Genomic DNA, 27,436 nt, shown 5'->3' on the forward strand with positions numbered 1-27,436 from the left:
GCAAGTGTTTGGGACTTCTCAACATAAAGTACATGTGGTGGATTGATCCCAGGCTTCATCTTATTATTTTCCACGCTTTATCCAAATCCTCTCTAATTTTCTTACTAATTTTGACTTTGTCTTACTATATGTATTTTTGTAATCCACCTATGGGAATAAGATATAGTATAAACTCACATGTAAGCACATGTAACCTAATTTGTAGTTAGATAACCATGATTATTCATATAAAAAGAGAACTCCAAATTCCAGGTGCTTCAAGAAATGAATTGAGGGGAACTTTAAAATATTCTACTTTATTCCCGGAAGTTGAGATCCCCTATACCTGGTCATTGAAATAATGGCATAAGACATGAGGAAACAAATTTTTAAGGAAAAACAAGCATGAAAATGGCTGATATGCTAAGTAGGGGATCAATAGTTAGGGGATGCCAGTGACCCAAAGTTTCTTATATGCATATTCATTCTTTTATTAGACATTGGGGTTTAGGATAAACCCTGAGTTCAAGAGCTCTGTGAAATCACTTGGCAATCAGCTTCTTCACACCATTTAATTACAGTCATAAAGTACTACATGGTATCCTAGTAACTAAAAGTAATTTCTGATTTTAAAGATTGTTTAAATCTTTTTTTCATTTTCTGTTTTGTTTAAAGAGAATACGTATAATTCAGAATAAATCCTTCTCTAACCCAAAGTAATTGCAAAGGGAAATTTTGAATTGATAAGGCATAGATATAAATAAAGAAGGTAGAGAAAATTAGCAAAATTTCCTGAAAGAAAAGAGAAAGGAGATGAACAGGGCTTTATGTGTGCCAGAAACAGGAGAAATTATACAATACATCCTCACCAAACTAACACAGTGCCAGTAGAAACTGCTAGAGAAGCTAGTAAAATGTGGGAATTTATTGGCAAAAAGCACCAAGAAGCAGGCACAGAGCTTACTAGTGAGAGAGAAGATGAATTCCATCCAAGCAAGCCACCATTTCTACTCTGCCTGCCCCATACCACCCCCTAGGGCAGAGAATGAATATAGCAGAGGCAGTTTATACCTCACTAGAGGTGTAAACTTCTCAAGTAGTGCTGGGACTGCCAGAGAATTGTGCCGATGTGACATTGTGCTCAGAATCCTTGGGAAACACATTCTAGGAAAATGTAGCCCTTACATCCATCCTCAGGCATTTGCCAGGTGCACAGTTTTGGTATTTGGATATTGAATCTGTTCATCAATGTGTAATGTTTCCCTGCCTCTGTGTGTGTGTGTGTGTGTGCGCCTGTGTGCATACGTGCACAAATGAGAAACTAAATTGTTTTGTGATTATAAATAATTCTGGGAATATATGCTCTGCCTAGGTTTACATGTGGGTTTTAACTGTCTATTTTTTAATTTCACAGTGTGTGGACAACATACGGTGTAATGGTTTAATGACTATAGTGTTTGAAGAAAATTCCAAAGTTTCTGTGCCACATATGATTAAGTAAGTGTGATAATCCTTTCTCTTACATTTTAATCAGGATCAAATTGGTAGAGAATGTAAAACCGTGAATAAAATATTGTTTCAGTAGGATTCTGCTTTCTACTCTGAATATGTTTGACAGTAATGTGATTGATCATTCATGATATGCCATTATAAATAATAAGACTATCACAATGGTTTTTCAGATTCATAGTTTATTGACTCACAGCATAGAAAAATAGTTTTTCATACTGTTCAGATGCCTTCCTCAGTACAAAAAGCCTATCAAAATTTTCAGGTTCAATGGATGGACCTAGAGATTGTCATACTGAGTGAAGTAAGTTAGACAGAGAAAGAGAAATATCTTATGGTATGGTATCGCTTACATGTGGAACCTAAAAAGAAATGATACAAATGAACTTATTTACAAAACAGAAACAGACTCATAGACTTAGAGAATGAACTTATGGTTACCAGAGGGGAAGGGTGGGGGGAAGGGAGAGATTGGGAGTTTGGGATAGACATGTACACGCTGCTGTGTTTAGAGTGGATGGCCAACAAGGACCATATATAGCACAGGGTACGCTGCTTTGTGTTATGTAACAACCTAGGTAGGAGGGGAGTTTGAAGGAGAATGGATACATGTATATATGTAGCTGGGTCACTTTGCTGTGCACCTGAAACTATCACAGCATTGTTAATCAACTATACTTCAATATAAAATAAAAAGTATTTTTAAAAATTTCAAGTTCAATAGGTAAAGTTGTGATAGCCAGATGTGTCAGAGGGTGGACAAAAGTTTGGCAGATTCTTTTGCTGTCTTCTCAGTGGGTGTGAATCATATTAGTCAGATTTGGTTGTAGAGATACATTTAGATTTTGAAGACACTCAACATGAATTAACTGGCTTTTCCGTGGTACCATTTACCCACAGCCTGTATATGGATTTGTCCCAGAGGCTATTGCCCAGGCCTGCCATCCTGCTCTCTATATGTTTTGTTAACAAAGCAAATCCTAGAGAATGGACTTGAGGACACAGGGAGGGGGAAGGATAAGCTGGGACGAAGTGAGAGAATAGCATTGACATATATACACTACCAAATGTAAAATAGATAGCTAGTGGGAAGCAGCTGCATAGCACAGGGAGATCAGCTCGGTGCTTTGTGACCACCTAGAGGGGTGGGATAGGGAGGATGGGAGGGAGACGCAAGAGTGAGGGGATATGGGGATATATGTATACATATAGCTGATTCACTTTGTTATACAGCAGAAACTAACACAACACTGTAAAGCAATTATACTCCAATGAAGATGTTAAAAAAAAAAAAAAAGAAAGTGATCAACACTGGAAAAAACAAAACAAAAACATACAAACAAAAAAAAAGCAAATCCTATAATTTAATATGATCACTAAGGAAACTATAGTTTTAAAATGAGAAGTTATATCAATAACTGTGTGCCATAACTCTCTATATTAATGCTTTTGTCTCTACATACTTTTTTGTTTCCAAATTCAAAAATTGTTTTGGGAGGATTTTCAAGCTAACCAAATCGTTCCCTACTCTCATTTTCTTGGTTATTTGCAGTCCAAATTCTAAGGATAAAATGTATTTTTAAAAGCAGTCCTGTTATATCTTTCCAAAAAAGTTACATGAAACTAAGAAAATGTTTGTCTTCCATGCCTTTTTATGTGGACTTTTTTTAGGTCTGAGCTGTTTAAGACAAAGAAACAACATCAACTTTTCTCTTCTGATAGGTATTAATTATAATTAGCATCATTCCAATGGTATAAACTTTAAAACTTATTAATTATTGTATCAGATGAAGGCAGAGTACATTATACTAGTGCCATAATTACTACAGAAAAAATATAAAAGGATGATACTGTTTTAAATTGCTAGTCAAATTTTAAAATATTTTGCGTAGGGTCATTTTAAAACTCTCGGGCAAAGATTCCTTTAGCATTCAGTTTTCTAGGTTTTTAATTTAGTATAGTTTGAAAAAAACAGGTCAGTTAAAAATGTACGATACTAAAATTAAAACCGAGTATGGAATATTAAGTCAAAAGTTTCAAATTATGACTTAATTTTTAAGTTCACATCACCAGGTTAGTTTTCTTACTAGTTTTCTACCATAGTATTCTTACTTTAATATTTCACAAAATAATATATATTAACTTAATTCCTTATTAAGAGTACTTTCATGAAGCTTAGACAGCCGTGAAAGTCCAGTCTGCTTTAGAATGAGAATAAATTGGACTTGGTGGCCAAGTTATAAGCTCCTAAACCTTTGGGCAGCTGCACACCCACTATGTATACATTTTGTTCACTTTAAAAATTAGTACAGAGAAAAACTGTAGTTTTGTGCCTGACCAAGTTACGGCTGGCGCCTGAGTGCATCTTCTTTCCTCTGTGATGGCAGTTTGACTGATGCCCATGTCCAGTCTCATTTGTATTGATATAATTGCCTCCTGTACAGACCAAGACTCTCCTGCGTCTGGGTGCACAGCGAGGGTCACTGCAATGAGTTGGAACCACTCTCCTGGGAGAACAGAAACCTGTATCGCGGCCTGTAGGGATTTCCTATTGGAGCCACACATGTTTGGATGCCCATCTGTACTCTACTAGATATATTCCCAAGGCAGAGTTTCATGTGTTTCATATCTTTCTTCCTTCTATTTTTCCCTGCTTCATTGAGCCTGGTTCTCCTCAGTCAGAGAAAAGAGGATGATTTTGCAATCTCTGTTCCTTCTGATAATCTCCTCCATGGCACTATTCTACCCTAAATTCTGTATTCTTGCCTCCTTGCACATCTCTCTGGCTACATGCAACGAGAAAAAAAAAAAAAAAAAGACGTTTTACAGAGTTAAAAAAAAAAATTATCCTACCCTAATGGCATTACTTTGCAGGCACTCAGTTCCTTTTAAAACTTACTAATTACAATAGGTGATTTGGGTTTGATGTCTCAAAATTACTTTTTTAAGTGTTTACCAAAAAGGAGTTGTTATTATCATAGGAGGCTTAAGTAACGCATTGTATCTTCTTGAGGGTCCCTTAGGAAATTAAGATTTCGTTCAATGTAATAAAAGAAAATTAAATAATTTCATAATATTTAATTTCTTTACTTACAATGAAAATATAGTCATAATTTTGAAGGACAGTGGTGCAATTAGTCAGTTTCAATTTCATGTTGGCTACAATATATTTTTTCCTCCTAGTGTTTGGTTAAAGTAATTATAGTCAAAAGATGCAAAGCTCAAAACTATGAATCGAATGCAAAATCATGACATTTATTAGGTGATTATATCCCTTTAAGTGATGTTTTATGCTTTATGTATATAGGCTAATGCTTGCTTTCTTTTAATAATAGTTACCCTCAGTTTTCTTAGAAAATAGAGATTTTAGGTGGGAAAATGGTGGGAGAAAAAGTGATTACCTCGATTAGCCATCCTCTAGACAGACTGGTTGATTCATAAAAGTTTCTAAGGTCTTTTAACAAATGAGAAAGATTAAGAACCAGAAAAGTAAAGTTGGTTGAGGGTCACATACTAAGTGCAAAAAAGAGCCATGCTATTTTCAAGAATCTCAAAAGATGCACTTAGTATTTTCGAGATCAGTGATGTGACTAAAACTAACAGGCCACCCTTAGTTCCTCACCAGAAGTAAGCTACTCATTTAAAATGCTCTTTCAAGCCTGCAAATGAAGTCCTTCCATCTGCACTGAGCTTACTTTGGGGTGGAACGTTTCCAAGAGCAAGCTAAGGAAGCTATTGATTTCTTTTTATCCCAAAGAAAATAAATATATAACTTAAAATCCCTTGAAGTGCTGAAAGGGCTAATGAAGGGCACTCACAACAAGCCAGCTGATTCTTAGCAAGCAGCTGCCTCACTGAACATCACTGGCCCTGTAGTGTATCCTTTAATCAAGTGGTGAAATCCAGGACTTCATTGACTGTCTGTTCTGAGATGCTGCCATGAAGGGGGACATGGGGTCTCAGATGGGAATGTGAAGGCTACGGGCAGTCCTAGCGAAGGTTTGCATTTCTTTGAGCCCCACTTGGATTCAGCCTCAGCTTCCAAGCTTTTCATCTTATGAACTTGGCCTCTATGCCGGCTTCTTTTGCCCTTTCTAACAAAGGTGCACCATAAGCTGAGGGCTCTGAGCACAGCCGAGGATCTTGAGGGCTGCTGTGTGAATCTTCCCTCCGGTTTGCTGTCCACCTGGAGAGGCTGCCGCAGGCTTCCAGTGCAAGGGCCTCGGGGTGATGGGTTGAGGTGCAGCCAGGTGGGAGGTTTTAGAGAATGAGAAAAGCCCAGCATTGCAGGTGAGCAGGTGGGTACTGTTCAGGGGGAATCTTTAGAAGAGTTGACTGCCTGTATTACAGCCATTACTTTTTTTATGAAGACATTTTTAACACTGCAGAATATTGAAAATGTAAGGAAAACACAACATTTCACACAATTTATGGATTAAATTGTATTCAGAAAATGGTTGGCCTTAAATGCATTTATCAGCCAGAAAGAATGAAATGGATTAAGCATTCTTTTTCTAACATTCAAGAAGTTAGAAAAAGAATGACAAAATCAATGGTAGGAAAGTGTAGGAAGGAAATAACTAAGATAAGAATGGAAATTAATAAATTAAAATATAGAAAAACAGTAGAATTGATCAATCAAAGAGCTGGTTCCAGAGGGGAAATACCTAACAATATAATCTATTAGTTTAATCAAGAAAAAAGGGGGAAAGCACAGATGTACAAAATTAGAAGTGAGAAAAAGAAATAACCACAGATAACAGCAGTGATATTTGGGTCTCCTCTTCCTCCCCACCCCTCTGTGGGGAGAACGTCACCTGCTAGTTTTTAATCACACTTCTGATATTCTGATTTGAGGGCATAAGCAATACCCCTCCTAAATAGGGCTTTGGCTTTAATTTCCTAATAAAACATGATTGAACCAGAGAAAGAAGTGAAGGGTAGCAGAATATGCCACCCTATAATATGCCACTGTGGCATATTGATTATGTTGAGCTATAGGCACTTGAAAAACAGCAAATGCAGAGAGAGGATTTTTCTGAATTCTTCTTATCTGCCTAAAGACAGATTCTCCAAAAGGAACTCAGTTGTCGTAAATCCCCTTCCCAGGAGTTTCACCAACTATGGAAGATTGACAGTTGTTACAGGAGAGACTAGACGTCGACATCACACCCAGGCAAACTGTCACAAACTGTCATACCTTCCATCTATTCTAAGGATTCATTCATCTTTCCTAAAAATCATTTACTCTCCCCTGAGAGGCCTACATAACCCCCACCTCCCTTTCCCTATAAGATGGTATTCAAGTCTGAGTTCTAAGCCACCTCTGTGAGTTTCTCATTTTCCCCTGGTTATCGCCCATGTATACGTGAGGTATACATGTTAATAAACTTGTTTATTTTTCTCTTGTTAATCTGTCTTTTATCACAGGGTCTCAGCCAACAACTCAGGAGGGTAGAGGGAAAATTATTTTCCCTCCCCTGCAGAAGGAATTCACAGAGTGAAATGAATTATTAACGTCTCCACAATTAATTCTGAACTTCCTAAATTATAATGGCACGTTTGATGTTTTTACAGCCCTGCTTTGTTGTATGTAATATGTCCTATCACATCTTTCATCAAATGTAAGGGGAAGCCCAGACACGAGTATATATTTACAAATACTGAGATACTCAGGGGCTGAGAGGCAGCCGCGCCCTGGTTTTGTCCTCATGTTCCTGCCTTGTGCGTAGGTCTGATGCCCGTCTTCACAAGGATGACACTGACATTTGCTTCAGTAAAACACTCAACTCCTGCAAAGTGCCCCAGATCCGTTATGCCAGCGTGGAGCGCCTCTTGGAGCGACTGACAGACCTGCGGTTTCTTAGTATCGATTTCCTCAATACGTTTCTGCACACCTATCGGATTTTCACGACGGCAGCCGTGGTGCTGGGGAAGCTTTCTGACATATACAAGAGGCCTTTCACCTCTATCCCCGTCAGGTAGGCCCGGCACTAGCCTGTGATGAAGGTGTGGCCCAGCTGGTTCCTGGATCTCTGTGCAGATGGGCAGCCCTGCCCTGCAGGGCACTGGCTTGCCTTTGAACTTGCCAGGCCCCGCCAGTAGGGGGGGGGGGGGAGTCGAGGTCACAGATAGTTCCCAAGGGAAGCAGCTGAAGTTTCCAAGTGGCCTTTGCTTGCTCTGTGAATATTTGGAAGATAACTCTATTGTTTGGGGCTTTTCTTTCTCCTTTTTTGTTAAATTGCAGGCCTTGATTCAGTAGGTCTGGAGTGGAGCCCGTTACCAGTGTGACTTGTCTTTGGACCACAGTTTAGTAGCAGGGGATTAGACTAAGCCTAAATAGTGTCTGTGTTCCTTTGGCAAGTGTGTGGTATACATGCAGCATTTAAATGAAGGTGAATCCAGCAACAGAAGTGTGATGGTATTGTGGCGTTTTAATGTAGGGAGCATGTTCCTGAATGACATCAGGGGACTCATTTTCACTTGGCTACAATCTGTTAATAGCATTTGCTCTTATTTTTAGGTCGTTGGAATTGTTTTTCGCTACCAGCCAGAATAGCAGAGGTGAACACTTGGTGGATGGCAAATCCCCGCGCCTGTGTCGCAAGTTCTCTTCCCCGCCACCACTGGCTGTGTCCAGAACGTCCTCCCCCGTGAGGGCCAGAAAGTTGTCCTTGACTTCTCCCTTGAACTCAAGGATAGGAGCGTTGGACCTGACCGCCTCCTCGGCGTCCAGCAGTCCCACCACCACTCACAGCCCTGCTGCATCCCCGCCACCACACACTGGTAAAGTACCGCTGGATCTTAGCCGAGGCCTTTCTTCTCCAGAACAAAGCCCAGGATCTGTAGAAGAGCATGTAGATAACCCCCGCGTGGATCTGTGTAACAAGCTAAAACGAAGTATTCAAAGAGGTATTATCCAGCTGCCATACCCCGCATTTGCTGGCCCCCTGTTTCCCCACCATTCCTTCTGGAGCCCTAGTTTCCTTTCTTTACAACTTTCCTACTTCTGCATAGAAAGTAGAATGAATACAATGGCTAGTTAGAAGCGAAAATTCCTGTAGTTCCCTCTAGCCTTTGTGGAAGGAGAGCAAGGTTAGCCGCCTTCTATGATAAAAGGCTAATTGCAGTCAGTTGTCTATGGAAGAATGGTGTCATCTAAAGGGTTATCACTGGAAGGTTCTTGGTGGAATTAAGGCTGGTTGGCTAAAGAGCATAGCATGATATTTGGCATAGAGATAGGTTGCAGGCACCCTCGTCCATGACCTTGAGCCTCAGAGCCTTCCCCTCCTCCAGTGTCTACCTTAAGCACCTGTACTTCTTCCAGCCTTTCCCTGCTAATGTGACGACCTAGCCTGGAAGCTAGGTCATTAAGATGACTTCTTCAGCTTAGTTTCCAAGGCAACGCTCCCTATTACAACAGAGATATAGGGAGAAAAGTTAAGTCTGAGACAGTGTTCATTGTCCATGACACAGCCAAAGTGGTTTTTAAAAATGTGAATTAGATCATCTGGTTTCCTGACTAGATTCTCTAATGACTTCCTATCACACTTAGAATAAAGCACATTTGTCTTCCCAAGGCCTTCAGATCCTATGAGACTTGGATGCTGTCTCTCTCTTTAACCTCTGCTCCTGCCACGCTCCCTCATCTGCTAGGCTACAGTCACATTGATTTCCTTTTTTGTGTCTCAGGAAACACCTGGGTCATTTCTGCCTCAGGGCCTTTGCACTTGTTTACCCCTCTGCCTGGACAGTCTTCCCATTTAAGCTCATGAGATCAGCAACCTTGTCTGTCTTGTTCACCTCTGTACTGTCAGTGCCTTGGCCAGTGCCTGGCAGGTAGTAAATTTTTGTTAAATGAATAAATCAAGCAGAACAGGGACTAATCAAGGATTCCTGTGGCACATCTCCCTACCCTCCTCAGCTTGGTACAACATAGGGGTTGGAGGAGGTGATCCTTGTTCTTTTATAATCCAGTGTTTCTGTGATGAAAATAAAAAAGATTTCACGGCCAAGTTAGCAAACAGCTTTTTTTTTTTACTATATAGTAACTGATTTCTTTACTGATAACATAATAAAAAATTGGGCAATAAGTCAGACAAAGTGTCCAGATTTTAAGGAGGATCACCCAGATGGAAGCATAGACCCCTGCTTTTCTACCTGCTTCAAGATTCTATGTAGTTTCTAGCTCACATCACTTAAATAAGCTTTCTGAGTGAAGTACTTAATGGAATTTTAACTGGAGTGGTTGTCATCATCAAAAGGAGCACCCTTTTAAACAAGAAATTCTTGAAATTGGCACGTTAGCAACTAAGGAGGATGAAAGGGGGGAAGATAATTAAAAAGTCATTAGAACAACAAGCTTTAGTAGAATCAGGATGGATTTTTCTTGGGAATAATGAGGTGATGCACAAGGTGACAGGTGCATCTCGGGTTTGATCCAGGCCAGTGCTTGGGAATCTCCATGGTGGGAATGACTTTGGGAGGCTTATCTCAAACCTCCCCTCTGGGCCAGAGCGCCCTGGGAAGCACAGGAACTTCCCAGAATATGGAAAGTTCTTTCCCCCTCCTTTATTGGATTGTATTAAATAGGAGAGGGGAAATCTGGAGGTAAGTCTGGTTTCTCATGTTATTTTGAGTTAGGAGAGCTTTAGGAATAAGCATTTTAGTGCCAGACATTTGTGACTCTGAGGCTTTGATTTGATTGCCCCTGAGGCTGGGATGAGAACACGGTAAGGTCTGTTCAGGAGTCATTGTGTGACCACCTTCTCTGTGCAGGTTGCTGTGCTACAGGGTCCATAATGGTAAATAAGATGGTTCCCAGGCCCCTTACATATAGTTCCCTGGAGAAGGTAGACAAAACAAGTATAAGGGCAGATGGTACAAGAGGTATAGATGGAGTGCTCCAGAAGGTGAAAAGCGAGGAAGATAATGTTTGAGCAGAATCAGGAAGTGTCATTGACATGAGCCAAGAAGAATGGATAAATAGGTTGTGTTGTGGGGAAAAAATGGGGCACCAGAGGATGGTCATGTCCCAGGTCTCGAGTGAGTCCCTGGGACAGGCCACCTCCTTGGCTACGCGCAGGAAAGAATTCAAGAGTGAGCCATAGTAAAGTGAAGGCAGGTTTATTTAGAGAGATACACACTTCATAGACAGAAGGCGAGAGAGGTGGCCCCTGGTGTTGGGGCCGTTAGTTTTTATGGGCTGGGTAATTTCATAGGCTAACGAGTGGGAGGATTATTCCAGCTACTTTGGGGAAGGAGCAGAGATTTCCAGGAATTGGGCCACTGCCCACTTTTTGGCCTTTTATGGTCAGCCTCGGAACTGTCATGGCACTGGTGGGTGTGTCATTTAGTATGTTAATGCATTACAATGAGTGTATAATGAGGCTCAAGGTCTCCTGGGAGTCGAATCTTCCACCATCTTGGGCTTAGTAGGTTCTGTTTTTTGTGGTATCCTGTTCTTCTTCATGGTTGTGTCATTCTTTTAAGGGTTGTGCTCTGCCCTTTTCCTTCCTGTCTCAGCTGGACGGAGGAAACAGGCAAACTTATGGGCAAAGAGAACCTATGAGCAAAGGGCTGATGGTGACCCCCAGTGGTGAAACCCATTTCTGAGAGCAGGAGTGACCAATGCTTCTGAAGGGGCAGCTTTTGTCCAGTTTTGACGCCATGTGCAGCTCTGTAGAGGAAACCCTGCTACTAGTCTTCCTGGGGCTTTCTAGCATCTAGTAAACTTTTTAAAACTCTCCTGAAGAATCCTCCTCTTCCTCCTCCTTCTTTTTGGCCACCTTAGCCATTAAGTGTACAGTTCAGTGGTGTTAATTATATTCACATTGTTGTGTAATACATACTTAGAACTTTTTCATCTTGCAAAACTGAAACTCTATACCCATTGAACAACTCCGCATTTCTCCCTGCCCCTAGCCCTTGGCAACCACCATCTTCTTTCTGTTTCTATGAGTTTGACTACTTTTTTAAAAAAATTTATTTATTTATTTTTGGCTGCGTTGGGTCTTTGTTGCTGTGTGTGGGCTTTCTCTAGTTGCGGTGAGCAGGGGCTACTCTTCGTTGCGGTGTGTGGGCTTCTCATTGTGATGGCTTGTCTTGTTGCTGAGCACGGGCCCTAGGCGTGCAGACTTCAGTAGTTGTGGCACTCAAACTTCAGTAGTTGTGGCATGCCGGCTCAGTAGTTGTGGCTCGCGGGCTCTAGAGCGTGGGCTCTAGAGCGCAGTCTCATTCGTTGTGGCACACGGGCTTAGTTGCTCCGCGGCATGTGGGATCTTCCCGGACCAGGGCTCGAACCCACGTCCCCTGCATTGGCAGGCGGATTCTTAACCACTGCGCCACCAGGCAAGTCCCAAGTTTGACTATTTTGTATGCCTCATGTAAGTGAAATCACACAGTATTTGCCTTTTTGTGGCTGGCTTATTTCACGTAGCATAATGTCCTCAAGGTTCATCCATGCTGTAACATGTGCCAGGATTTTCTTCTTTCTTAAGGCTGAGCAATATTCCATTGTATATATACTCCATATTTTCTTTATCCATTCCTCTATTGATGGACATTTGGGTTGCTTTCATCTCTTGGCTACTGTGAATAATACTGCAGTGTACATGTGTATGCAGTTATCTCTTCAAGATCTTGCTTTCAATTCTTTTGCATATATACCCAAAAGTGAGATTGCTAGATCATATGGTAATTCTATTTTTAATTTTTTGAGGAAAGTTTTGTTTTTGATAGTGCTTACACCATTTACATTCCCCTCAACAGTGTACAGGGTTCCAATTTCTCTGCATCCTTGCCAACACTTAATATTTTCTTTCTTTTGATAGTGGCCTCCTAACAGGAGTATGGTGAGAATCTTTCTCCTTTTTTGAAATTTCCCAGAGATTGCATTTTAATTTGGCTAATGCTTAGTAGTATAGATATTAACTTTTTTCTTGAATAGAGGAGCAAACGAAAAATCTATTCCTTTCTGCATTATAGACGAAGTATGTGTCGTAGTTCTAAAGGTCCTCAGTCAAGCTTGCCATTACCCATCTTAATTAATTCTTACACTTTATAACTTACACATGGATTGTTCCACAGTGGTCACGAAGTTCCCTAGTTCTGGTCTTTGAAGTCCAAGCCCAAAGTGCATAGCGATGGTCCAATGCCATATCGTAACATCTGTTTGGTCTGCTGTCTCAGATAGAGGTGTGATCACTGGTAGGAATCAGTAGTTTTTCCCCAGGAATGATAAGCTGGAAAAAGGTTAGACTTGGGGAGACCAAGATAAATGAAAAAGAACCAGATCAAGCTCCCAGGGAAGGACACTGACAAAGGCTGCAAAGACTTGTCAGTGTAGGTGTTGGGCAGAGGTGGGATCAGGGATCGTTGTGGGCACAGCTAGCATCAGCTAGAGAGCTTGTTACGTAGCACCTCGGATCATTTCTGACCAGGGCCCAGCAGATGGAGAGGGTCCATGAATAATGGTGTGGCAGAAATTGTAGGTTCTTTCTCACATTAGAGAAATAGCCAAAGTTGAGAGCTTAGTGCCTCTGTGTTTCTCCGCTGGATTTTCCCCAGACAGATGATTTGCAGTTAGAATTTCAAGGGTCAGTTTATCCACATGGTTTGCGGGGTAGAAATATGATTTTGCAGTTCCCGGGTCAAGGTTAAATACAGAGCTCCTCTCACTGTGGGGGGGTGGCGACATTCCAGGGTTGTGTCGATGTGTGGCCCATGGCACTTGTTGAAGCCCATTAGAGCCAACTTCATCTCCAGAGATGCCCGCTCCTCTGCCCCGTGTGTCTTAGTCACGTCTACCCACTAATACGTCCCCCTTTATCTCTCATTTTTACCATGATTTCCACCCCCCTCCAGCAATCCTTCTATTAAACACTTTGGTTTTGGCCACCTCTTTGCATCTTGATTTTTTTTTCTCTTTCTGTAGCTGTCTTCTGATTATTTTTAATGTATTTACTTCCCATCTTGTTCTTGAAAGTATTTAAGATGGTAGTTCAAAGAGGCACATGGTACACTGGATTAAAACTAAAATAGATAAGGAAATCAGGCAGTGGAGGAAAATCGTATGAGGCCGTGGGTATGGTTAGTGAACAAATGAGTACTGTGTGGTCCTCTGCAGTTCCTAAAGTCACTCTGATTTTGGTTCTGAATGTAATCAGTTATGTGATTCATATTGAAAGCTAAGAATAGATTGGTGTGCAGGCACATCTTTTCTTGCTCCTGAGACTTGAGAATAATTTATCCTGTGGATCCTCATAAAGGAGACACTGAATAGAAAGCTTAGAATTATACTGGGGTCTAGGGAGCTCTTTGGCATTTTTCTGAAAAGGTGAAACAAAGGAATTATAGATCTAGTTTTTCCTTTTATTTTGCATTGGTATATAGGCAATACTGATCATGAATAGTTCTAGAAAAGTCATGGATGAAACACTTTGCTTCAGTGTCAGCCTGACAAGTTGTGTGTGTGTGTGTGTGTGCACGCGTGTGCATGCACATAATGTCTACAGAAGCCAAGAGTGCTGCCGTATTAACTCTGCTATCTAGTCTTGAAAATTCCAGTTGGCAAAGTAAAGGGAGACAATGATCTGTCTTTAATTTGAAAGATGTTTGCGTGTGCTTTGCATAATGGTAACACTTAAGACAGCTGGCAGACTTGAATAAGAAACCCTGTGCCAAGAGTTTGTACAGTTTCTGCTTTTCACCTCAGGATGCAACTCCACAAACCTCATTGCACAAGATCAGCTTCACCATTAGGCCCATACTGAGGTCATGGGTCTCTCTTACTGCTGTCCAGCTAGACAGTTTCAGGGTACCCTCTTTGAAAAATGCTAGTAACCTTTGTCCAGTTTTATTGTCATCGCAGTTATAATGCCAACCTTGCAATATTTCCTGGCAAGAGAACTTCAAATGACATGAAGGGAAAGGAGAGAAATAGGAAATATCCCTCAAAGTGAGCGAGACTGTGAACTTCGGAGGGAAAAATAATGCAATTGGTTTCACCCCCACCCAGTCCCCAGATCTGTTCCAGGCTCACCCAACATTCATTAGTGCCCCTCTTTCTTCCTACCACTAAGTCCCCACCTTCTGCTCTCCTGGGTCCTTCTAAAAAGCACAGATATCAGCCCAGCTCACATCCAGATTCCACCCAATGGTGAGATTTCAACAAAAAACATAACCGACAGCAGGCAAGAAAGGAGAGCCATGGGGCAGCTCACTCACTGTGTTTGGGTCTCTTACCCCATCAGCGTTCTCTTGGGCCATGGCTGTGCAACCAGTCTAAGCATCGCTGCACGACCCACATCACTAGTGTCTGTTTCTATATTCTTAGTTTGAAAATTGCCTGCCTGTGGGCTGAAAGTGCTCCCAATTTTAGCATTTGTTTTGAGCCCACATCTGCCCACTCGTTCTGCAGGCAAAGCTGCTTTGCATGGAACTTGACTGAAAGTGAACCTGCCAGAAGGAAACGCTTCTTTCCCCCCCCAATGCTGGCATGGTTTCTCCTCTCTGTAGGTGCCCATTTGCTTACAGTGTTATTCTGTGCTTTCCTGTTCTTTCAATGGACTTTCGGGGCCTGTCCAGCTCTCTCGCTGGGAAGTTTTTTGGGTTCGGTGTAATTGCTGACTAAATGATTTGCTCATTTGCCTAAGAGGAATGAATGGTTGAATCAGATCAAGGACATACATTTGATATTCTGCTTGCTCTTGCAAAGCAGATGCCTTCTATTACTGCATTTTGAGGGAGTTATTTAGAAAATAATAAAACTAACAGCTAAGCACTGATTTTTATGTCTCCATCCTGCATCATTGCCAGCTTGACTGTAATTATGTCATTCGAGGAAAGATTCTAACCATTTCCCTTCCCTGGCCCCTTTGTTTTTCAAAAGAGCTGACTTGGGGCCATATTTCTAAGGGAGTAAATCACATGCAAGTGTAAAAATGGCTTTATGTGAAGTCATTAGGGATTTTGTCAAGTTTGTTGAGTGAAATCTTGAATGGAATGGTAAAGGGAGTTGAGTTGAGAGTAGTTCTGCTGACAGGGGTAAATGGAAAACTAGTGGAGGTGACACAGCTTTTATCGGTTGATGAAAAGCCCAAGGAAAAAGAAATGGAAGAGTGTTGGAAATTTATGAAATTTTTGTAGTGCTTTTCCTGAAAAGAACACACACAAAGTTGTAATTTTACCTCGTTAATAAGCTAGTGTGAGGAGTGTGGTAATAGCTTAAATGTGACTCTGGGTTGTTTCTTTTACTCATGGGATGTTAGCTGCAGTGAAGAGGCGCAAATTATCTTAAAAATCTCTCAACTGTTCATTGTAAAAATTTCCACTTGCTTCCTGCTGATCTGTAGCTCTAGGACAAAGCTACCCAATAGAACTTTCTGGGAGGATGGAAATGCTGTTCAGTACTGTAGCCACTAACCACACGTGGCTACTGAGCACTTGAAGTGTGGCCAGTGCAAGTGAGGAAGTGAAATATTCACTTAAATTTAGTTTTCATTTAAATTTACATAGCCACTTTTGGCTCGTGTTACCATTTTGGACAGTAGAGCTGTAGATCCTTAGGCAGGGGGGCTCCTTATGGTAAAGATTCAAACTTTAATTGTCTTAAGGGAGCAACCCAGGCAAAGTACTAATGAAGTCCCAATTTTCATTTACCATCTGGAAAAAGTCCCTCTTTTCCCACTCCAAGAAGGCAGAAACATTCTGGAGGGCGGGGAAGCCACTGCATATCCTCTTCTTTTTATCAGTAACATCTGTTGTGTTGAACAAAAGGGGCTTGGGAGGGTCAACCAGGCTCAGCAGGGTCAGCAAGACCGGTGTGGAGATGAGCCACAGTTAGACTTTGTGTCGTTAACATTCCGCCAGGAAGAGTGACTCGATTTCATGCTAAAGTCCTTTACAAATATAGACTAACATGAAATGCTTATTATTCATAATGAACTTTTGTGTTTCCATGCATGATACTGACAAGAAGCTCTTGAATTCATGGCCTGGTTGTTAAAATTCATGATGTTTTAAAGCAGCAGTGCTAGAGTCTGCGCCGGTGGACCGAGCAGGAGTGGAAAGCTCCCCCGCGGCAGATGCCACCGAACTTTCACCTTGCAGGTCACCCTCAACTCCTCGGCACCTCCGCTACCGCCAGCCCGGAGGTGAGCACTCGGAAAGGGACTCAGAAACACACAAGCGAGGGATGATGCTAGCTCCTGAATCTTTTGTTTGCCTTACTGTTTCACTCCCTGAATATTTTTAGTCTCGGTTATGAAACGTAATGGGAAGCAAATGTTACTGTAGGACCAAGTAGTGGAAAATAAATGATTAGAGCGTATGTCATCAGTATAACCAATATTTATTTGACCCCATCATTGCGTGGCACTTTGTGTGGAGTAACCTGAATTGAATAGCCTGTTCTTCGTTGCTAGTTGATTGAATTTCAGTGCTGGTTTTACCAAAATGTTCCCAGACTCTGATACCTTACCGTGAATCCCAGGGTAGTCTGTATTCAATAGGTTCATCTGGGACACAAAATTGTTGGTGGGGGGGGGGGGACCTTATTAAGAACACTGTTTCAGCTAAAATAAAGTCCAGTTGCATGGGACTCTGATCTTCATTATTGCTAGTGGCAGAATCTGGTATCTTTTCTATAGTTATGAAAATTATAAAACATTATCCCATAATTTGTTTTAGAATATACCAAATGTTTTCTAATTGGAGGGAAGACTATCAGAGCAAAAGACAGAAATCTTTTATCTACTCCTTGCTCAAATAAATGTATCCAAATTACAGTTGTTTTAGAAATGTTTTCTTCTTTTCTCCTCAAGCCAATTATTTCAAGTTGGAAGGGAAAATTATTCAATTATGAAACCAGATTCACCCTAAGTAACCCATGTAAAACGTAGACGTTTTCTGACTCTCATACTCCTGCTTTAAGTAAGGCAGTTTAGCAAAAGATAGAGTGTGTGCCTCCAAATGGTCATTTCATTTGCAGCCTTAGCCTCGTGGTGGAAGCTCTTTTCATTGCCATCACCTCCAAGAGAAGCTAGTCTAGGTCAGGCTGTTGTCAGCAGATTTGCCTTGATGGATATTAGCCCTTTTGGGCTCCTGGTCAGTCATGGGTCACCCTGACATTTGGGTAGTTCTGAAAAACCAAGGTAACAAGCTAGATTCCCTGGCTTGTTATAGGACTACTATGGAATTAGCCAAATCTCTTTACTCTTCTTAGAGCCTTCGTCAGTCCAAGCCTTGGCAACTTCTTTGACCATTGCCACGTGCACAGACTCCCTTGAGTTCATTAAACCTGTAAGAGTTTGGGGCCAAAGCCTATGAAAGCAAAACTTTACCAAGCCAAGAGTTAAATGCTGTCCACTTGCTTACTATTATTAGAGCTCTGTTTTAGTATAGTCTCTTTCTTATGTTTATATTCATTTAAAATTTTTTTAAATTTATATAAACATCGTTTGGAAATCCTCATCCTGTTTGTGGATTAACTAAGTCCTTTGTTTCTTCCCTGATCTGACTAAATCCCAGTGATACAGGAAGAAAACCAAAATCTGTGATAATATGGTGGGTCCAAATGGGGACAGTATCACACATTTTCTCACTGTGTAGCTGAATTTTGCCTGTTCATCTGTCTACTTGCCACCTTGTTTCACAAATGTTTTCAGGCTACTGCTGAAGGAGAGGGTACAGCTGTTCTGTGCTTTCATGCTTGGGCACATTAAGCGGCTCTTTGCTTCCCCTCTTATTTATTTTAAGCATGACTATATAAATTTAGGGGCAAACTAATAAAAAATCACAGAATCACAGCGAACTATCTTCACTAAAAGCCTGAGTGAGAAAAACAGTGAGGTTGTCAGCAATATTATCAAATGCTGTGTGTAAGTATCTGAGTGAGAGGGGCTACAAAAAGGTGCTGAGTGCATCCTTCGATTTAAGAACCCACCTCTGCTTCTAAAGGTATTTTGAGAAGAAAATTCCATCAGTAAAATGTAGAATATTTTTTAAAAATATTTTTTATATTGAGATAAAATTCACATACCATAAGATTCACCCTTTTAAAATATACAGTTCAGTGGTTTTTATATATTCACAAGGCTGGGCAGCCATAACTACTGTCTCATTCCAGAACATTTTCATCACCTCCCCCACCAAGGGACCATGTACTCATTAGTAGTCACTCCCCATTCCCATCTCCCTCCCAGCCCCTGGAAACCACTAATTTACTCTCTGTCTCTATGGATTTACCTAATCTGGACATTTAATGTAAATGGGATCATACAATATGTGACTCTTTATGACTGACTTTCACTTAGCATGATGTTTTCAAGGTACATTCATGTTGTAGTATGTATTAGTACTTCATTCCTTTTTGTGGCTAAATGATATTCCCTTGTATGAGAATTTTTGATTTGGTTTATCATTTCACCAGTTGGTGGACATTTGGTTGTTTTTACTTTTTTGGCTGTTATGAATAATGCTGCTATGGATGTTCACGTATAAGTTTTTGTGCAGACGTATGCTTTCATTTCTCTTGGGGCTACACCTAGCATGGACTTGCGAATATAGAATCTTGTTATTTGCCTATTAATAAGGACAACGCAGGGTATTTGCATTCATCCAGTGCTGGAATGAAAATGAGAATTTTTGTTAGGTAATATTATCCAGCTGCCTCACCATGCCATTTCCATTCTTTTGAAATAACCAGGACAGACCACCGACAACGGCCACTGCTCTGTTTCGCCTGCTTCTGCTTTTGCAATTGCCACAGCTGCAGCAGGACATGGGAGTCCACCCGGTGAGTAGGGGCCAGCAGCTGAGTGCAGACACATGGCAATTTACGGTAAATCAGTGGTCCTTGCCTGCCAGCGTCTTGAGGATACACTGGGCAGCTTCTTAAGAATGCAGATTCCCAGCTCCCTAAGTCAGTGCGTCTTGGTGTGATACCGTCTTTTAAATAAGCACCTTCAGGTGAGTCTCACACAGGTGGCCTGTGGGTAACACTTTTGAGAACTTCTGTATCAGAGAAGGATGTGTTATTTCTTTCATGTTGTTTTATGGAGTGCTTTAACCTTTTTAGCCAAATTGTCGAGAACACGTGGTTCCCTTTTAATTGAGTCCAGTGCTGAAAGCATATGCAAGGTGGGAGGGAAGGTTTGTGGAGGGGGTGGGGAGGAGGGAGGGATCTGTTGCTTCAGAGGACTCAAAATTCATTTCCAGTAGCTCCATGATGCTTTCTGAGTTGCTGTCAGTTAATCTTCAGGGTAAAGAAGTACTTAAAATAAAAGCACGGTATTTTAAATAGATGAAAAATGTTATCCATGATCTCTGTCCTCTTCTCTCATGTGCAAGGAGGACGTTATGTTAAAATAAATCCGTATATGGTTTAAACAGCCTTGTTGCTGTGAGTATCTTCACCTAAACTAATTCTCTGTGTTCCGGGAGTGTATTTTTGGTGTATTTTGTTAATTAGCCATTGCTCACCTACCACAAAGAAGTCCATTTCCAAAGCCTATGAACTTATATTCAACAATAGTAACTGGTAGGTACTGTCTGTGTGAAATCTTTCTAACTTGAAGTAAGAACAAAGAGATATACTATAAGGAACATGAATTACTATAGTAATTCATAGATATATATATCCCATCTGAATGGAAAATCTTTGCACTTTGACTACATTCCACATCTTAAATATTTTACCACACACACTTCACTGGATGTGGTCAGGCAAATTGGGGATGTTCTTTGCCCCAAATATTCCCAGAACCTTCCCCTCAATTCCCATGAGTGTAACGCAATACAGCCTGTAATGGTAATAGTATTGATGTCTTCTCAATCCAGTCGGCTTCTGTTGTTGACTACATGTTATAATAATGAACATTTCTTTGATGAGATAACAAAGGAGTCTTCCCTACACTTCCGGCAGAGTTGGTTATCAACTGTGATTTGCTAAGACCTTCTTCTGTCTTTTGTTCAAGCTAGCCTGTCTTTGGAAAAAGTGAAATACAGAGCTTCCTCACAGGTCTCTTAATTTAAATATGGTTTGTAAGGGAAAGTAGTTTTTAGGTCAATTCAGGATGAGACCATTTCCCCATTTGCTGGAGGCTGGGTTGGGGAAGGTACCTTTTTTCCACCTGAGATTGAAGCAGAGTTCTCACGGAGAATGGCTTTCAGACTTGGGCTTGTCCATGCCTGATGGGCCAGAGGATAAAGTAACCGCAGTAGCCAAGTCTTCCTCACTATCTGAACACTGCCGCTGCTCTGCGGCCTGTTCCTGCTTCTCCCCTGCAGCCGAAAGAGCCTTAGCAAGAAGGCTGTCCTCGGTGAGCTGGCTGAGGGGGGGCAGACTGCTGACTGACGACAGCCAGCACTGCCAGGTGCAGGGTGGCCGGGTCCACCTCTCTTATCACGCTGCTGCTGACGTTGCCTGTAATGGGGTCTGGAGCCACATGATTCAAGTTTAGACATAAATGACATAAAGGATGGCTTTGGCAGTATCTGTGGCCCTGCTGTCAAGGCAGCAAGTTGCACAGGGGTCAGTTTCGGTGGCTAATGGTGGTACGAAAGAGGGTCTGTTTTGGAGTAGGGATCAGTACGTCCCTGGGACTCGGCTGCTCCGTGGATCTAGCCCCACAGGAGAGTCCACCTGCCTACGAGAACTTGGCAGAAGGGCTCGGGTTCATAGGCCGCCAGGGCAGGTGGACACGGCGCAGAAAGAGAGGAAGTGCTGGGAAGATGGTCTGGACTTCTTGGCTGGTCAGGGAGAGGAGAGCCTGCTACTGCCCAGAGGAGCCCTAGACCCGGACAGACAGGTGTCTGAAGGAAGCTAGTGCTACCTAATGTTTAAGTCTCAAACCAGGCTTTGTATCCACTCTCTGAATCAGGAATTACTGACCCGAATGCACACTAGAACGTGGAGAGCCTGCAGAGGTGAGCAGGAGGGAAGGCGGTGTAGATAAGTGAACATCTCATGCTCGCATCCGTTTTTCCAGGCTTCCTGTCTGCTTGTCTGGCTGCAATATGGGACCACCTGGTGGTGCCGCTCTGCTGTGTGTGGCTTATAGCCTGAAACAAGGTGCCGCCCGGCCAAGCCATGCGGTCTGCAGAGTGGGCTTTCATGTTTCAGGCTCCTCTTCGGGTTCCCTCTTGCTTTAATCCTCTCCCACCTCCCTGCCCTCAACCTCTACCTCCATCAAAATACACAGGAATCTGGCAACTCTGGGTTAGAACTGTCAGTTAGTGATTATGCTTTCAAATATTCACTGCAGGCATTTGCATGTAAGGCATTTCTCTTTAGTGATTGCTTAGAAGGTAACTTTACTGCATTAAAAGGAATTTAAATTTAGCAAAAGGATGGACAGAAAATTTTCTATGCGAAGAGGCCAGATAAGGTGTGCATGCCGTAAAGGCAGAGAAAGTTGATTTATCTGTGGAAGGTGGCCTGGTATGTACTCAGGATTGCCAGTCCTGCCCCTCAGGTCTGAGCCTGCCTGATTTCCACACACACTGAAAAAGACTGGAATTTCCCCTCTGGTTTCTTTAAGGACTTAGAGCCTGTCCTTTCCAAAGATGGGTGTCTCTTCCTTCCACGTCATGCTCTGTTTCCTTGTAGACTAACAGGAGTACCTCTGCTGGAGAGGAAGGAAAGCCTGATCTGTGGGCACGATTGTGACACAATGAATTCTTGTTAACTTCACATTATGAAGATTTCACAGTTTATTTAGTGCTTGCCTTCCGAGTGGCAGCCAAGTTACATTAGGCCCACTGTGGATGGATGCGGGATTTGTGGGGTCTTACACTTACACAGTCTGCCTCAAGGAAAAGAATATAAAATTACAAACCTTTAGAGCACCTCCCAGGGCTTTGGAAGAGGCCCATACACATTGAGAGGCCCCGAGGCTTAAGCTTCATTGGCTTCCTGGTAAATCTGTTTATGAGTCCAGCCCTGATCATTCTTGGAATCAGAGCAGGTTTAGGAAATTTTGATCATGGGGTGGCGGGTGGAGGTGGGAGTGGGACCAGTGATCATCAATCAGTCAAATAAGTGCTAACTCTATAAGTTTTAGCTCTATGCAAGATTGAGACAAAAAACAATGTCTTATGAGCCACCACACTGGTTGAAATGTACTTTCAAACATCTGCTCAAATTTAGGAGCTCTGCATTAAAGTAGAATTAAAATCTGTGCCTTTCAGATGGCTGCTGATACAGGGAATCTGCAGGTGCAGTTTGGATATAGTTATGATATGAATAGAAATGCAAATCCAATAAATACACATATCAGGGCATATCATGGTGCTTACTATATACCTAAAGCTCTGGGATTAATGATAGGGTTTATGAAATGATCTAAAATGAAATATGAAAGTGTGAGGTGGGTTATTTTTATGAGAGTAGAAATAATGGCAGTGGAGGTACTACAAGCAACTCTTGATTATCTGTGAAAAGATTATAGGTTTTACCATTCTATGCAAGTCAGAGTAAATTAATAAAGTAGAGGAATGACTGAATGCATTTATAGGAAAATTAATGGCACAGTTACAATTGCTTAGAGAAATAGTGAGTTCTTTATTGGTGGTGACTTCGTACTTGTAAAATAGATAATTCATAATCTGTTTTTTCCTCTGTCAAACCACTCAGGCTTGTGTAGCCAATAGTAGATCTGAGCTTGGTGTGAATTAGGCTTGGACTCACTTTTTAAAATACCAATAACTGGTCCCACCCCCAGAGATTATGACTTGATTGGTCTGGGTCCATCTGGGGCATCAGGATTTTTAAAGTTCCCTATGTGATACTTATGTGGAGCCAAGATGGAGAATCACTAAACTAGATGGAGAAGGTGTATTTGTTCCTTCTCTGGTTGTAGCATTCCTACAACCAGTTTGAGACATATTTTTTATTGTTTTTTTTTTCCAAAACATATAAAAACCATTTTACAATAAAAATGTCTTAAGATAGCTAGTTGAAGTTTGGGAGACAGGATGTATCTCATTTACATTTTTTAATGAAAACATTATTATCACTATTATTAATGAAAAACAAAGAGCTTTGGCAAACCAAATGTAAGTTAACAGTGATTCCAAGTCTTACTTTAAATTCTTTATTTATTTTTAAGTTTCATGTGTACAACATTGTATTTCAACTTCTGTATTCACTACTGTGTGCTCACTATGGAAAGTTTAATTTCCATCCATCACTATGCAGTTGACCCCCTTTACCCATTTTACCCTCCCCCACGTCCCTTTCCCCTTGGTGACCATTACTCTTTTCTCTGTATCTATGTTCATTTTTGTTTGGTTTGGTTGTTTATTTTATTTTATTTTTTTTGGTTGTTTATCTTATTTTATTTTTTTATATTCCTCATATGAGTGTTTATTTTATTTTATTTTTGGTTGTTTATTTTATTTTATTTTTTTATATTCCTCATACGAGTGAAAACATACGGCATTTGTCTTTTTCCATCTGACTTATTCCACTTAGCATAATACCCTCAAGGTCCATCCATATTGTTGCAAATGGCAAGATTTCATCTTTCTGTTATGGCTGAGTAGTATTGCATTGTGTATATATACTACATCTTTATCCATTCATCCATTGATGAGCACTTAGGTTGTTTCCATATCTTGGCTATTGTAAATAATGCTACACTGAGTATAGGGGTGCATATGTCTTTTTGAATTAGTATCTTCATTTTCTTTGGATAAATACTCAGAAATGGAATAGCTGGATTATATGGTAATTCTGTTCTTAATTTTTTGAGGAATCTCTATACTGTCTTCCATAGTGGCTGCACCAATTTACAATCCCACCACCAGTGTATGAGTGTTCCCTTTTCTCATCATCCTCACCAACACTTGTTATTTCCTGTCTTTTTGAGAACAGCCATTCTAACTGGCGTGAGGTGATACATCATTGTGGTTTTGATTTGCATTTCCCTAATAATTAGTGATATTGAACATCATTTTATGTGCCTACTGGCCATCTGTATGTCTTTGGAAAAATGTCTACTCAGATCCTCTGCCCATTTTTTAATCAGGGTGTTTGTTTTGTTGTTGTTGAGTTGTATGAGTTCTTTATATATTTTGGATATTAAACCCCTATCGGATATATGATTTTCAAATATCTTCTCCCATTCAGTAGGTTGTCTTTTTGTTTTGCTGATGGTTTCCTTTGCTGTGCAGAAGTTTTTTAGTTTAATGTAGTCTCATTTGTTTATCTTTGCTTTTGTTTCCCTTGTCTCAGGAGACATATCCAGAAAGATACTGCTAAGACCAATGTTAAAAAGTGTACTGCATATGTCTTTTTCTAGGAATTCTATGATTTTAGGTCTTACATTCAAGTCTTTAATCCATTTTGAGTTGATTTTTGTATATGGAGTAAAATAGTGGCCTAGTTTCATTCTTTTGCATATGACCGTCCAGTTTTCCCAATACCATTTATTGAAGAGACTATCCTTTCTCCCATTTTATGTTCTTTGCTCCTTTGTCATAAATTATAATTGTCCATCTATATGTGGGTTTATTCTGGGCTCTCAACTCTGTTTCATTAATCTGTGTCTTTTTTATGCCAATATCATGCTGTTTTGATTACTATAGCTTTGTACAGTTATACCTCATTTTATTGCACTTTGCTTTATTGTGTTTCACAAATACTGTATTTTTTACAAATTGAAGGTTTTTGGCAACCGTGTGTCGAGCAAGTCTATCAGCACCATTTTTCCAACAGCATTTGTTCACTTCATGTCTCTCTGTCACATTTTGGAAATTCTGTCAATATTTGAAACTTTTTCATTATTATTATACTTGTTATGGTGACCTGCGTTCAGTAACCTTTGATGTTACTATTTAATTTGGGGGTGGTCCATGAACCACACCCACATAAAGATGGTGAATTTAATAGATAAATGCTGAGTGTGTTCTGACTGCTCTACCGACCTGCCAGTCCTGCCTCTCTCCCTCTTTTCGGGCCTCCCTGTTGCCCTGAGACACAACAATATTGAAATTAGGCCAATTAATAACCCTACTGTGGCCTCTAAGTGTTCAAGTGAAAGGAAGAGTTGCATGTCTCTCACTTTAAATCAAAAGCTAGAAATGATTAAGCTTATTAAGGAAGGCATGTCGAAAGAGTAGATGGGCTGAAAGCTAGGCCTCTTGCACCAAACAGTTAACCAAGTTGCGAATGCAAAGGAAAAGTTCTTGAAGGAAATTAAAAGTGCTACTCCAGTGAACACATGAATGATAAAAAAGCGAAACAGCCTTATTGCTCTTATGGAGAAAGTTTTAGTGGTCTGGATAGAAGATCAAACCAGCCACAACATTCCCTTAAACCAAAGCCTAATCTAGAGCAAGGCCCTAACACTCTTAAATCCTATGAAGGTGGAGAGAGATGAGGAAGCTGCAGAAGAAAAATCTGAAGTGAGCACAGGTTGGCTCATGAGCTTGAAAGAAAGAAGTTGTCTCCATAACATAAAAGTGCAAGGTGAAGCAGCAAGTGCTGATGTAGAAGTTGCAGCAAGTTATCCAGAAGATCTAGCCAGCTAAGATCATTAATGAAGGTGGATACACTAGACAACAGATTTTCAGTGCCGATGAAACAGCCTTCTATTAGAAGATGATGCCATCTAGGATTTTCATAGCTGGAGAGAAGTCAGTGCCTGGCTTCAAAGCTTCAAAGGACAGGCTGACTCTCTTGTTAGGGGCCAGTGCAGCTGGTGACTTGAAGTGGAAGCCAATGCTCATTTACCATTCTGAAAATCCTAGGGCCCTTAAGAATTATGCTAAATTATGCTATATCTGCCTGTGCTCTATAAATGGAACAACGAAGCCTGGATGACAGCACATCTATTTACACCATGGTTTACTGAATATTTTAAGCCCACTGTTGAGACCTATTGCTTAGAAAAGAAGATTCCTTTCAAAATAGTGCTGCTCATTGACAGTGCACCTGGTCACTCAAGAGCTCTGGTGGAGATGTACAACGAGATTGTTATTTTCATGCCTGCGAAATACAACATCCATTCTGCAGCCCATAGAGCAAGGAGTAATTTTAACTTTCAAGTCCTGTTATGTAAGAATTATATTTCATAAGACTATAGTTGCCATAGATAGTGATTCCTCTTGATGGATCTGAGAAGGGTAAGTTGAAAACTTTCTGGAAAGGATTCACCATTCTAGATGTCATTAAGAACATTTGTGATTCATGGAAAAAGCTCAAAATATCAACATTAACAGGAGTTTGGAAGAAGTTTATTCCAACCCCCATGGATGACTTTGAGGGGTTCAAGACTTCAGTGGAGGAAGTCATTGCAGATGTGGTGGAAATAGCGAGAGAACTAGAATTAGAAGTGGAGGCTGAAGATGTGACTGACTTACTGCGATCTCATGATAAAACTTCAACAGGTGAGGAGCTGCTTCTTACGGATGAGCAAAGAAAGTGGTTTCTTGCGATGGGATCTACACCTTTTGAAGATGCCGTGAAGATTGTTGAAATGACAACAAACGATTTAGAATGTTACAGAAATTTAGTTGATGAAGCAGCAGCAGGGTTCGAGAGGATTGACTCCAGTTTTGAAAGAAGTTTTCTGCTGTGGGTAAAATGCTCTCAAACAGCATTGTATGCTACAGAGAAATTGTTGGCGAAAGGAAGAGTCAATAGATGTGGCAAACTTCTTGGTTGTCGTATTTTTTTAAATGGCCACAGTCATCCCAGCCTTCAGCAACCACCAGCCTGGTCCGTCAACAGCCATCAACACTGAGGCAAGACCCTCCACCAGCAAAAAGATTACGACTTGCTGAAGGCTCGGGTGACGGTTAGCACTTTTTAGCAATAAAGTGTTTTTAATTAAGGTATATACATTATTTTTTCAGACCTAATGCTATTGCACACTTAAAAGACTGCAGTATAATGTAAGCATAACTTTTATATGCACTGAGAAACCAAAAAAATTGTGTG

At 40.9% G+C, this 27,436-nt stretch overlaps 1 protein-coding gene across 1 annotated transcript in view; it reads left to right on the top strand.

Annotated features, from left to right (window-relative positions):
* RASGRF2 (Ras protein specific guanine nucleotide releasing factor 2) overlaps nt 1-27,436 on the top strand; it is a 224,169-nt gene that overhangs the window by 113,309 nt on the left and 83,424 nt on the right. The window contains exons 13-17 of the mRNA XM_061187956.1: nt 1,394-1,476; nt 7,221-7,469; nt 8,012-8,400; nt 16,515-16,643; nt 19,196-19,285. Coding sequence (XP_061043939.1) covers nt 1,394-1,476; nt 7,221-7,469; nt 8,012-8,400; nt 16,515-16,643; nt 19,196-19,285 — 940 coding nt within the window. The remainder of the gene's footprint in view (nt 1-1,393; nt 1,477-7,220; nt 7,470-8,011; nt 8,401-16,514; nt 16,644-19,195; nt 19,286-27,436) is intronic.

This window comes from Eubalaena glacialis, chromosome 4 (assembly GCF_028564815.1).
Source record: "Eubalaena glacialis isolate mEubGla1 chromosome 4, mEubGla1.1.hap2.+ XY, whole genome shotgun sequence".
Lineage (NCBI taxonomy): Eukaryota > Metazoa > Chordata > Mammalia > Artiodactyla > Balaenidae > Eubalaena > Eubalaena glacialis.